Raw genomic sequence first — 13,773 nt, 5'->3', positions numbered from 1 at the left:
GACGGAGCCCTCCACAGACCACAGGAGCAGATCCTTTTGGTGGAGACACGTGTCGCGAGCGCGTGCGTCATGTGATGTCCAACTCGGCAGGGAGAGGCTACACCCTGTTGCTCTTGACCGCCGGCGCCACCATACATATGCCAGTATGCCACCCACCATACCCAGCTGCGCGCTAGGCATAGGCGCCTGCTAGCCGATGGATGGTTCGGCCGTTGGCGAGTCAGCCAACGGCCGGACGACGGATGTATGGTATGGTCCTGTGAGAGATCGACGGCGACGTTAACAATGCTGCCGCAGGTAGCCTCTCGGCGGCCGGGGATCTGCAGAGATTTTCCTCTTGCTGCTGCTCCCGCTGGCTGAGGTGATGGCCATCTGCGTGCATCACTGTAAATCCTCACTTGTATATTTTTAGTGCCGCAATTTGCATGCAAATTAAGCTAGCCGATGACGTGCACATCATCGTAACCTTGCAAGTTATTACTGGACAACACATAAGTGGTTGTAGGCCCAACTTGCCGCCTCTTTACCCCATTTCCTCTTTCTTCGTCGGCCCCAGGCCCAACTATCACACGCCCTCCTGTGAGCCCACTCGCTCGGCAGTCCGCAAGGCCCACACCCGCCTCACTCCTCCACCGGCGCCGCACCCGCCCGCCGCCGCCGCCCTCGCCCAGCCATCGCCGCCGTCTCCACGCACGGGCCCACCCACCTCGCCGCGCCCGCCCGTCCGCCTCCAGCCAGCTCACCGGCTCCCGAGCCACCCGACCACATGCCGCCCCTCCGCCCCCCGCCGCCGCGGCTCCTCCTCAACAACGTCTCGTGCATGCGGAACGCGCAGACGGTGCTCCGCGACATCAACCTCAGCGTCCACGACGGAACGGCCCTCGTCCTGACCGGCGCCAACGGCTCCGGCAAGACCACCCTCCTCCGCATGCTGGCCGGATTCTCGCGCCCCTCGGCCGGGGAGATCCTCTGGAACGGCCACGACGTCACCTCCCCGGGCGTGTTCCAGCAGTACAAGCTGCAGCTCAACTGGATGTCGCTCAAGGACGCCGTCAAGGAGAAGCTCACGGTGCTGGAGAACGTGCAGTGGTTCGAGCTCCTCGAGGGGAAGGACGGCAGCAGGTCGGGGCCGGCCATCGAGCTCATGGGGCTCGGCAGGCTCATGAACGAGAAGGCCAGGATGCTCTCCATGGGGCAGAGGAAGCGGCTGCAGCTCGCCAGGTTGCTCGCCATTGACCGCCCGATCTGGCTGCTGGATGAGCCCTCCGTCGCGCTGGATGCGGAGGGTACCAGGCTGCTCGAGTACATCATCGCGGAGCACCGGAAGAAGGGTGGGATCGTGTTCGTGGCGACGCATCTTCCGATCGAGATTGAGGATTCCATGTCCCTTCGGCTTCCGCAGAGGTTCCCCCGGAGGAAGACGCTGGTTGATCTTGTCCATTGATGTCAACGTGAGCCCAGGAATTTAGCAGTATCTTCTCTAATTCTTCTCCGGATATCTGTCTGAATGCTGTTGGAGCAATTTTTGACTGATGCTGCGTTTGTGATTCTATATTTGGGAACATGCCAACAGATTTACCATACCAATATATGCACAGCTGTTCTTTGTGATCATGGTTTTTATGTATTGGTCCAGATGTTCTACTTGCTTGTGAAATCTTCTTTTGTTTCCTATTCATTATGTAGTAGGTTTTACTGATGTGTTGCCTATCCATCTGAAGCTTCAGCTGGTGGAAACAAGGAAACTTGACCAAATTTGCAGACCTTTGTATCGAATCAGGTAACTGATGTACGGTTTATGAGCATCTGTTCTCACACTTTTATCAGTCTATGCATCAATTAACATTGATTTCTGTCCTCATAGTCACGTTTAGTCTGAATCTGTTTATTATTTTACAGCTTAGAAATCTTTATGCAGCTAATCCTGCACACAATATGTTCAGTACAAGTGCTGACTGCATTTCTGAAATGTGGTGTTGTATTTAACTGATGAACAACACTTGATCTACATTTAATCGCTATCCACTTGGTTTGTCTCTTCTGACAGCCCTAGTTTACATATCCTTTGTGGTCATGGGAATCCTCTGCATAAATCAGAAAGTAACGTTACATCTCTATAAATTTGGATCTACTGAAAACAATTTATCACCATTGAAGTTATTGGTAATCACCAATCAGTTTGCAAGCTGCAAAGAAAATCGTAGTGCTAATTGTAGAAGAACTGTGAGGAAAAGATCATTTCTTCAAGTTGAGGCATTTCCATGTGCTATGTATAAGTCAGGATAGGCAGTACCTTGATTTATTGAGAGCTTATTGGTTGGATATTGAAAGAGGTATTGAGTTCAGTCCAACTGGACTTTTGCTGTAGTGAGAACTTCTTTGTGAAGCGTATGTCAGAACAGAACAATAAAGATCAGTATGACCAATACATTGTTCCATATCATGTAGTCGTGCAGACATTTCCATGGTTACCAGTTAGCAAATTGGCGTGCATATTTTACGCATTGTTTCCATCGATGCTATGTGTGCTTGGTTATTCGGTGCTCCCATCCATTCATGTCTGCTGAAAAAGATTACAATCTGTTGTATCCATAAATAAAGGCCACAGATTTTCTGGAGGAAGTTGCTTGCTTTGTCAGATTTATTAAACAGTTCTGATCCCCTCTACATACCATCGAATTAAATTTCTGTGCCCTGTACAATTTACCAAGCTGTTTCAGGTGTCAATTCACAGCATGCTGTTTAGGACATTGCATTCATTTACATTTTCTGCCAAAAATACCTTTTCGTTTTCTTGGATATAGTTTTCAAACATAACGATAATAATTCTTATATGTACATAGTTGTCTTTATGAAGTTGAGCTTCTCGCCAATAATTGAAATGTTCTGATTCTGGAAGCAAAGTATGAGCAAAGGCTGATATAAAAAGAAGAGTTTCTTCCTCCTAGGAAATTTGAATAAGAAATTGATGTTGCCAACCAATGGCAACCATGGAAATAACTCAACAAAAATATAGTCTGTATATTTATGTAAATTCTTGTTCATGCTATGGATTTAATATACTGCCAGCTTCTAGTTGTTCCAAGCTAGTGTCTGCTATTTATCATTCTGGACATATTTTCCTTTTATAATATGTACGAACAGCTCGAAATATTGTGATTCCTTGTTCTAACCATGCGCTTCGTACTAAACCTTAAGAAATACTAGTATCTGCAGAAATTTATACATCATGCGGAGATCTGTCTTCATAGAGCAAAAAGAAAGCCAAAGGACAAGGTAAATCTTACAAACACTGCACGCTGCCGATATGTTTCTGTGATTTCCATCTGAACTTTCTTTTACTTGTTACTGCCTTGCTGATTGTAAGTCAAATCATCTGACGTACGCATTCGGTATACTAGGCTGTCCTGTGTTTACTCTCACAGTACACTGGCGCAGGCTGTAAGAAAAGAGCAGTGAATGCAGCAGAAATAAGTCTCTGGGGACCATTGGAGGTGCTCTCTGACCGCATTCTTGAGGTAGCTGGCCCACTATTCAAGACAAGGTATAAATCCACTTCCCAGGCCAGCACGGAGCCACCAATACTACATAAATGCATGCTGTTCTTATGCTGTATATTGTTTGGTTGGCACCGCTTCTCTAGGCCCCAAACTAGAGGTTTCTAGGGTGGAATCTTTGTACAATGGATCAGGATTTGAACTAATCTTTATATTGCAGTTGATCAGGTTTTGCCTGGATCTTGTTTAAGTTGTCTGTTGCCCATTCAACATTCAAAACGGAAATGGCCTTTTCAGTGGATGAAATTTGATTAGGACTTGGGCTATCTGGCCCAATATAGGCATACTGTCACAACTAATTATAAAGGGTTTGTCGATGTCGGAAGAGTGTGATGTGAAGTGTTAGGATGCTTATAAGCACCAAAAGTAGACTAGGAAAGGGATGCTTCAGAACAGATTCCTTTCGTTTCTTGAAAAATTGCAATGAGTGTTCGCTTACTCTTACAGGTCATGAATATAGTCAATATATTCAGAATAATTTTTCCTTCTAGTAATTCTTCTTTAAATTTTCCCTTCATTTGTAGGAGATACATTTATCTCCTTTTACTATTCTTTGCTGGACATTAATATTAATTATGTTTAACTTGTGAAATAAATAGAGAGAGTTCATTTGACTGAACAAGCAAACTCCAAGATCCAAAGATACACAAGTTTTAAGATAGCAGGTTAGCATCTGAACATTGATGTTCCTTTCCAGCCTAACTTCTGCAACTCCAAATGCTGGTCAGTTGTAGTTTCATTAAACTCAATATTTGCTTAACTGAACCTGCTTGCAATTTGGTGAGACCATAAACGAGGAAAGGAATGATTTGCCTTTGCTAATGCTGATAATCCTTTGGATCAATTGGCATCTTAGATTTGATTTGGATAGTTGAAACAGTGTTGGGAGTTATGTGGTTGTTTAATTCAACAATTGAGTAGAAGAGATATGACAGTGATGCCTAGAGTATGTTTATGGAAACATAATAAATGTTTGCTGGCATTCAAGTGTCATGTTGATTTTGCTTTAAAGGTGATGACCTAAAAGGGGGGAAATTTTCTGTTTGTGCTTAAGAAAACAAGCATGGGCCCAACCCTTATAAATACATCCAAGTGAAATTAATCATCATGCCAGCCTTTTGTTAGGACACTCTTTAAAGACTGCTGCCTTTGACTACTACATCAAACATTTAAGCACAGGCTTGGAATCCTATACCATTCCTTAAAGGGAGGCAAATAGCGTGAGCGCAGAGAAGGCCTTATTAATACACACACTAATGTGAAAAGGTGTAGTAAAGTGCTTTATCCCCCAAATGTCTAGGAGCGAGACACGGTGCGCAAGTAATAATGTATTGCTTCTAGTATCTTCTCTCTATGGCATACTATAATAACTGCATGGGCTCCAATCTTAATACCGTTCTGTTTCTGGATATAGAGTTTACATGACAGATGAAATCGTAATTGACCTTTCTACTTCAGCCCAAACAATAATACAATCAAGTGGTTCCCACATGTCAATATCAATGTGACACTATTGATGGTACAAGTGGAACTATGTATGGATTAGGATGCAATACTTACAGCTTTACCATCTAATCAGATTAATCATATGTGGTAAGATGACATCATCAAAAGGATGTGTAAGTGCCACCTAACTTTGGGTACAAGTTCAACAAACCTTTAGTGTTGGCCTACGCAATTGTAGTTTTTGCAGTTTTTGCTACAATCTATCTGTATAGTGTGTGTTGATTGTTACGCTGACAGCTAGAAAATATAGTTTATACGCAATGTAAGAGAGAATTGTTAAGCTGGATTTAGAATTGTCAATTTCTGGTTATGGGTCCCAGGATAGTAATGCAGGCGCAGAATGCAGCCACATCTTAGTCCATTTTTTTCACAAAGGAAAGAAACGTTCGTGATAATTAGAAGCTACTTGTCATGCGCTGCATCCATGGGTTAGCCATATGGAAAGGAAGACGCCATAATGGCTGGTTGGGTGGAAAATAAGTCTAGTTTCACTTTCTAGAATTATTGTTCTCCTTCATAATTGAATTTTTCAATGCTTGATTGGTAATATTTATCCATTGGAGCAACTTGTGCTCATGAGCGGTAGATATCACCATCATCATGGCGTAATGCTAGGGTTGGTTAGAGATTTCTAAAAGGCTGGCGCACCTAGCCTGCCACACACTTAGCAATCTCTCCTGGAAATTTCCATTGTCATTTGAAGAAATTGCAGCACATCGTGCAAAGGAAAATAGAGAAATATAGTTATATTTGTAAATACCAGTCAGTTGAAGGGGTTTTATGAAAATCTAGGATGCTTGATGCCATAGAGAGTTCTGGATACTAGGATTATGCATAATATATTCATAGATAGTACTAGCTTCTTGTTGATAAATGTTGCTTCTTAATTTATATATGTATCTATCTGTAAACCTCATAGGCTATTTGAAAAGGATCTGCTGCCATACGGTTGTATGGTTGTGTTATGCTTTCTAGGTGCGAGTATCTTTTCCACACACTTAAACCGCACTTATACCTAGATGCTATGACATAGATTAGAGCCACAAAGTGTACATTTCAATTATAAAAATATATGATTGAGTTGTTAGTAATTATTATGTATCACCAATATCATGATTATCCCTCTAGCCCATCTCCACAGTTAGTGGCCATGAGTGGTCCAATACTCCCATTCCAAAATATATGGTTCACATAGATGTGGAAAGATATGAAACCATCACAATGAAATCATTCAAAGGAAAAAACTATGCTAACAAGTGGACTAATGAACATTAGGGAACATATGCATAAGCTGCAATTATTTACTACTGTAATCAAAGTTGCATGTAAAGGACATATTTCTTTGCTTGGACTAGATTAAAAGTAGGGTGCGTGGATTGTTAGATGTACATGTACCTTTGTAGTTTTCTCCATTGTATAAGAGGTTTTGTGCATATTTGCTAATATATATACATATATATATTTGGGTCTGGAGCTCTCATATTGAAAGCAAGTGCTATGGTATCAGAGCTAAATAAATAAGGGTTCCTATCTCTCCCGGCGTTGCACTTGCGCTTGCTCATCATCGCCTTTTTTTCTTGCTAAATCATTCTCACGGGCTGCCCATTGCTCTTCATTTTGAGCAAATTGCCTTTCCATCGTGATTAGGATTGGCTGGAGGGGTCACTGGCCTTTTTCTTCTGCTGCTTCGTCGATCTGCTCGTGGAACCGATGGACCTTCCGCTTGATTTCACGTGAAGTAAAATCGATTCACTGTGGCACCTCGGTTTGATTTCGCGTGAAGTAAAATCGATTTGCCGCGGCGTCTTGGTGCTGTGCTACTGCTCCGTCGTCATGGCGGGATTCGACTCCAGCTTGATTCAGCAATCAATTCGGCGTCTTCCGCCCGCCTATACCCGCCTACCTGCACAGCCCTCTGCTGCACGTCCTTCTGGCATCCGTGGCTTGCGTGGGTCTTTCTTCTTCCGTGAGAGGTTAAGACCATCTGCTTGAAGGTAAAAAAAAAAGAAACCCGCGACTTTGTTCTGTTCTCTGCTTCCTTCGGTTCTGCTGGTGCACTCATCATTCCTGCAGTGCACAGCCCGGGCTCCAGAGATTTGCAGTACGTAAGGGGAAAAAAACGCTGCCGCTGCTGCCGCTTTTCCTTTGCACTCTCGCCATCGACCGCTTCTTTTCTTTTGCACTCTCGCCGTCGGCTGCTGCTGTTTGGAATGACGTCTCCTTCCGTTCCGTCATCCGGTGGTGTGCAGATTACACGATATCTGGTGCTTTTCAATGGCACCAACTATTGCGATTGGGTTTCTCGTTTACGCTGGCACATGCGTGGTCTTCGTCTTTGGGAGTTTCTTATTGGTGATATACTATGCCCACCTCCTCCTGTTGCTCCTGTCATGCCTACTGATCCTGATAAAGTTGTTGATGACATGAAGATGAAGCTGCTTGATGAGTATGATGCTAGTATGGAGTCATATGCGTCTCAGTTTGCTGCATATAGGACATGGTTGGATGAGGATGCTCATGCTGGTGTTGTTCTTACAGCTAGTATGGAGGAGCGTCTTTCTGCAGATATTGTTAATTTTGACCATGCATACCAGATGTGGGCTTTTCTTCATGAGCGTTATGAGCCCACCGATCATTCTACCTATATTTCTACTCTACGTTAGGAACAACTATTGCGCCACGGTGATTCTACTGTTGAGGATTTCTATGCTCAAATATCTGGAGTGTAGTGTCAGATTGATTCCACTGGTCCTTTGTTACCACCCAGCACTTATGACTCGTGTAAGGCTCAGAAGGTTGCTCTGGAGACTAGGCGCACTCATGATTTCTTGACCCATCTTCATGATGAGTTTGAGAAGCTTCGAGCTCAGCTGGTTTCTCGCGAGCCCTATGTTTCTCTAATGGAGGTTTTTGCTGCTGTTCGTAATGAGGAGCTGCATCTTCATAATACTGGCCTATTGCAGTCTTCTTCTTCTTCCGTATTGGCTGCTCGTTCTTCTTCGTCTACAGCTCTCGCCCCTCCACCCGTGGCGCCTCTTTCAGCAGCGCCTTCTTCTGAGGGGGGAGGGGGTGGTCATCTTCATTGTGACTATTGTGGTAAGAAGACTCATGTGGAGGCATATTGCTACGAGAAGAAGGCTCAGTCTCGCCGAGTTTCGCTCAATATATTTTTATAGATGATTTTTCTTGCCACACATGAATTTAGTTTATGAAAAATCGTAGTAAGGCTTTGTCTATCTATAAAAACTTTGCCACCATGATCCGTACTCAGTTTGATACTTCTATTAGGGTCTTTCATGCTGATTCTGCAAGGGAGTATCTATCTGGTGCTCTTCGTCGGTTCCTTTCTGAGCAAGGCACTCTTGCCCAATTCTCTTATCCTGGTGCTCATGCTTAGAATGGTGCGTTGAGCGTAAGCATCGTCATTTTCTTGAGACTGCTCGTGCTCTTATGATTGCTTCTTTTATTCCACCACATTTTTAGGCTGAAGCTGTACCACTTATCTGAATAATATTCAGCCCTCATCCTCTCTTCAAGGTGGGATTCCATTGAGCGTCTTTGTGGCAAGCTGCCTGATTATTCTAGCCTTCGCCTCTTTGGATGTGTATGCTATGTGCTTCTTGCACCTCGTGAGCGCACTAAGCTGATCGCTCAATCTGTTGAGTGTGTTTTCCCGGAATATAGTGCTTAGCATAAGGGATATCATTGATCCTGCTAGCCGTCGGATGATGATTTCACAAGATGTTACTTTTGATGAGTCTCGTCCTTTCTATCCTCATACTTCCCTGATGCTTCTCATGCATATGTAATTGAGCCACTTTCTTTCATGCTATTTTCTGATACCGCTAGTGTCCCTATGTTCTCTCCACACATAGTGCCTTGTTCTGAGGCTCTTGTTGAGTTGCCTGTAGTTCCTTCACCTGTGGAGCCTTCTTCTATGGCCCCTTCACCTGTGGTCCCGTCTTTTTCGGAGGCTAGTCCACATGTTCCTACGGGTAATGCTTATGACATTAAACCGCCTATCACACGTGTCTACACACGTACTCGGCGGGTTGCGGAGCCATGTTGCGCCGTCTCCTCCTGATGAGCCATCTTCTTCCGATGCACCTTCTCCTCTTGATGAGACAGCTTCTGATGCGTGTTCTCCACGATATGCTCTCCGTGATCGGCAGTCGATTCGGCATCCAGATAGGCTTGGTTTTGCTGGTACTATTCTTTCTGAGCCGACTTCTTACCGTGATGCCATTCATCATCAGGAGTGGTAGCATGCTATGGCAGAGGAGATTGCTGCTCTTGAGCGCACTAGCACATTGGATCTTGTACCTATTCCCGTATATGTCCATCCTATCACTTGTAAGTGGGTTTACAAGGTTAAGACCCGCTCTGATGGTTCTCTTGAGCGCTACAAAGCTCATCTTGTAGCGTGTGGTTTTCAGCGGGAGCATAGTCGGGACTATGATGAGATATTTGCACCTATGGCTCATATGACCACTGTTCACACTCTTCTTGTTGTGGCTTCTGTTCGTGAGTGGTCTATATCTCAGCTTGATATGAAGAATGCCTTTCTTAATGGTGAACTCCGTGAGGAAGTGTATATACAGCCACCACCTGGGTATTCGGTCCCTGAGGGTATGGTATGTCATCTTCGCCGCTGGCTTTATGGCCTCAAGCAAGCTCCTCGTGCTTAGTTCCAGCTTTTTGCTTCTGTGGTCACTACTGCTGGCTTTTCTGCTAGTATTCATGATCGTGCGCTCTTTGTTCACACTTCCTCTCATGGTCGGACTCTTCTCGTTCTTTATGTTGATGATATGATCATCACTGGAGATGACTCAGTATATTGCCTTTGTGAAGGCACATCTCAGTGAGTAGTTTCTTATGTCTGATCTAGGTCCTCTTCGTTACTTTCTTGGGATTGAGGTTTCTTCCACACCTCAGGGCTTCTATCTATCCCAAGAAAAGTACATTTAGGATCTTCTTGATCGTGCTTCGCTCACTGACCATCGTACTGTAGAGACTCCCATTTAACTTAAAGTTCATCTTCATGCCACTGATGGGGAGCCGCTTGCAGATCCCACTCGTTATCGCCACATTGTTGGGAGCCTTGTTTATCTTGGTGTCACTCGTCCTGACATCTCATATTCTGTGCATATCCTGAGTCAGTTTGTTTCGGCTCCCACTCAGATCCACTATAGTCATCTTCTTCATGTTTTGCGTTATATTCGTGGGACTATATCTCGTCACTTGTTCTTTCCTTGCTCTAGCTCTTTGCAGCTCCATGCATATTCTGATGCTACTTGGGCTAGTGATTCCTCTCATCGTCGATCTCTTTCCGCTTATTGTGTTTTTCTTGGTGGTTCTCTCATTGCTTGGAAGACTAAGAAGCCGGTAGCAGTTTCTCGTTCGAGTGCAGAGGCTGAGTTGCAGGCTATGGCTCTTGTGACGGCGGAGGTTACTTGGCTACGGTGGCTGCTCGAGGATTTTGGTATTTCTGTTTCTAGGCCGACTCCTCTTTTGTCTGATAGGATTGGTGCTATCAGCATTGCTCATGATCCGGTGAAGCATGAGCTCACTAAGCATATTGGTGTTGATGCTTCATATACACGAGCACAGGTACAAGGTGATGTTATTACTCTTCAGTATGTGCCTTCAGAGCTTCCGTTGGCAGACTTCTTCATAAAGGCACAGACGAGAATTCAGCATAGGTTTTATCTCTCCAAACTCAGTATTATTGATCCACCTTGAGTTTGAGGGGGGTGGGGGGGTGTTAGATATATATATATATATATATATATATATATATATATATATATATATATATATATATATATATATATATATGTACCTTTGTAGTTTCTCCATTGTATAAGGGGTTTTGTGCATATTTGCTAATACCTGTACATGTATATTTTTAGGCCTAGAGCCCTCATATTGAATACAAGTTCTATTCATAATATGGATATAGGTATTGTTATCAGTAAAGATGACAAAGGAAGCATACTTTGTGAGCTACAGGCTGCAGCTGTCTCCAAATTACTCTAAAAGTTCACCTTCAGTGCTTATCCTAATCAATCGTGAGCCATTCTGTTTTCAAGCCTTGATGTGCTTCCGGTGGAGCACTTAGTTCTCATGCCCATTAATTATCCTTTACTTTCCACAATCAGGTGCTTTGATTATTGTACCTTCCACATCAGTTTAATTCTGAATTTGTTTGTACAATGGCAATCTGTGAGGCTCTTTTTAACTCCCATAAGCCGTTACTGTTAAGAGGTCCAATCAATCATGTAACTGACATTATCAGTAATGGCTTGTATGAGATCTGTTTCTTTTGACAGGAGACATGTAAGGATGGATTTGCACGGGGCGCTTCAATCCAATGAAGACAGTGGAGAGCAATGGCGAGGGAGGCATGGCCGGCTTCACTGAACAAGAGGAAAGGTAAAGAAAAACCACGAGCGCTCATAGCAATGGTAACTTCCTGGTGCATGACAAGTAAGCATTCTGCGTTTCTCTCCTCGATGCAATAAAATCCTAATTCCTTGCAAAGAAATCCTAAGGTTCCATCATTAGTCAGATCATTGCCCCGTACGGCCTTCTGCCAAACCTTTCTTGATTGACATGAACCTGCATATTTGACCATGATAGCAAAACCTTCTTATCCGGCGGCACTAATGTATGATCGTTGAAACTGAGACCTGATTACCGTAATACTCCCACCATCTACTTTTATAAGCCGCACACGCATATCAAAATTCAAACTTTGCAATATTTGACCAATAATTTAACTATTAATTTTTTATTTTTATAATATAAACTTTATATGATTGGATTCGTAATCAAATATACTTTACCATGATTATAAGTTTATAATCATAAGTGATATAATATATGATAAATGAATGGTCAAAGTATTATTTGGAAGACCGTACTACGTTATACTGTACCTTATAAAAAATATAAGTTTATAATCATAAGTGATATAATATATGATAAATGAATGGTCAAAGTATTATTTGGAAGACCGTGCTATGTTATACTGTACCTTATAAAAAAATAGGAGAAGTATCATGTACGCTAAGGCTATTCACAATGGGAGTTTCATGGGGTGTTTCATGGCATTAATTAGCCTGCCACATCAGCAATTTGGATAATATGGCACATCATTTAAGAAGTAAGAGTTTCATGGAGTTTCATGAGGATGAAACTATGTTAACCCATTTCCAAGAACTTGGAAACTATGTGAAACCTCCATTGAGAGTGTTTTATTTCATCTTCACACAATTGAGTAGATCCTATTGGTTATTTATTTGCAGCATTTAAGTAGTATGTTGGCATATAAAATAGTGAGATGAAACTCTCTACTGAGAGAGGGTGTTTCATCCTACTACAAAGTTGACGTGGCATTCTTGGAAACATGGACATGAAACTCCCATTGTGATTAGCCTAAGCACCAACCCGGCTTAGTTGGGGAGCTAGCTGTTGACTCTCATAAATGACAGGTGACTGCAAATGACCAACACGCATTTCTCTTCCTGTTTCCCTTTTCTTTTTTCTGCAGAGAGAAGGAAGAAACCCCTAAACAAGGACTCCCCAATTCGATGGGTGCAGCTGGACCGGACCCTACATTGTAAATCTGCGCCTGTCCCGTTGCTCAGATGGTCAGGGCGTGGTATGGGTCCATGCACACATGCCCGAAGAGTGATGCAATGTTGACGGCGACCAGTGAGCCCCCATCGCAAGCGTCGTCGCAGCCAGGCGGCAGCGTCCTTGAATTGAGACGGATCAGAGAAGCCGATGTGAGCGGCAGCCGGCCGACCGGTCTTGCGAGCCGAGCACGCTCGGGTGGGCTGAGGTTCTAGACGGTGTACGTGTGCTCGAGGCAACTGGGTTTGCGAACAGGTTTGGATTCCCAAAGGCGTCATTGGGGGTCCAGATCGGTTGGAAGAAGGCAACTTTCTGATCCTGCAGACGGTGTGTGCGCCTTCTTGACCAGGGGTGTTTGTTGCGGACATGGCGTGCCTGACCGAGTCTGCCTTGGCGTCCTCCATGGGGAAGAAGATTTCGTGGCAATATGAGGTGGCCGCCGCCGTCGTAGAAGGGAAAAAGGGCTTCTGGCTAAGGCAGTTGATGTGCTGGATTTCATCTGAAGTCGTGTTCATGTCTACTAGTATATATGGGAGAAAAATGACCTGTACTGTACACGCCACCTTCGATGGTGCAAATTTCGAGGTGGAGTCTCGCATGTTTCCGAGAAGGCAGGTATTGGTACGGAACAAGAACAATAAACTCAAGTGTTCATCAATTGGGACCCCGTTTAGATGCATTGCAAATGTTATAATTTTTACACTCTCTCTCCATCACATCAATTTTGGAACACATGCATGGAGCAGTAAATGTATGTAAAAAAAAACTAATTGCACAGTTTAATTGTACATCACGACACGAATCTTTTAAGCCTAGTTAGACCATGATTAGATAAAATTTGTCAAATACAAACGAAAACGCTACAGTAGCAAAAAGTTCCAAATGTTATACAAACTTGCGATCTAAACGAGGCCTGGGTAAATCCAATGCCATTCTTCCGCTCATTTATGAGGCTGATGACTAGTAGTATGCTAGTGTCAGCTCCAGTAGTCCTGGTTCAACCTGAGTTGGACGGATCATGCCGCCATTGATGGATAACGCAAGGTCGTTTGACCCTTTCCCAGCTTAT

The 13,773-nt window shown here is 43.7% G+C and overlaps 1 protein-coding gene across 15 annotated transcripts; it reads left to right on the top strand.

Moving 5' to 3' along the window:
- Positions 1–577: 577 nt before the first annotated feature.
- LOC112900041 (ABC transporter I family member 1) lies at positions 578–13,401 on the top strand. Of its 15 annotated transcripts, none has more exons than XM_025968752.1 (7): positions 578–1,451; positions 1,728–1,780; positions 3,217–3,276; positions 3,402–3,544; positions 4,157–4,222; positions 11,396–11,552; positions 12,619–13,401. In XM_025968752.1, the coding sequence occupies exon 1, from the start codon at positions 767–769 to the stop codon at positions 1,442–1,444; it is 678 nt and encodes a 225-aa protein (XP_025824537.1). In that variant the 5' UTR covers positions 578–766; the 3' UTR covers positions 1,445–1,451; positions 1,728–1,780; positions 3,217–3,276; positions 3,402–3,544; positions 4,157–4,222; positions 11,396–11,552; positions 12,619–13,401. The 15 variants fall into 15 exon arrangements, with proteins under 15 accessions (XP_025824537.1, XP_025824535.1, XP_025824533.1 ...); XM_025968750.1 differs by having other exon boundaries at positions 1,722–1,780; XM_025968748.1 differs by having other exon boundaries at positions 1,722–1,780; positions 3,208–3,276.
- Positions 13,402–13,773: the final 372 nt, after the last annotated feature.

This window comes from Panicum hallii, chromosome 7 (assembly GCF_002211085.1).
Source record: "Panicum hallii strain FIL2 chromosome 7, PHallii_v3.1, whole genome shotgun sequence".
Taxonomy (NCBI): Eukaryota; Viridiplantae; Streptophyta; class Magnoliopsida; order Poales; family Poaceae; genus Panicum; species Panicum hallii.
Note: the sequence above shows the minus strand (reverse complement) of the source record. Positions and strands in the feature narration are given on the sequence as shown.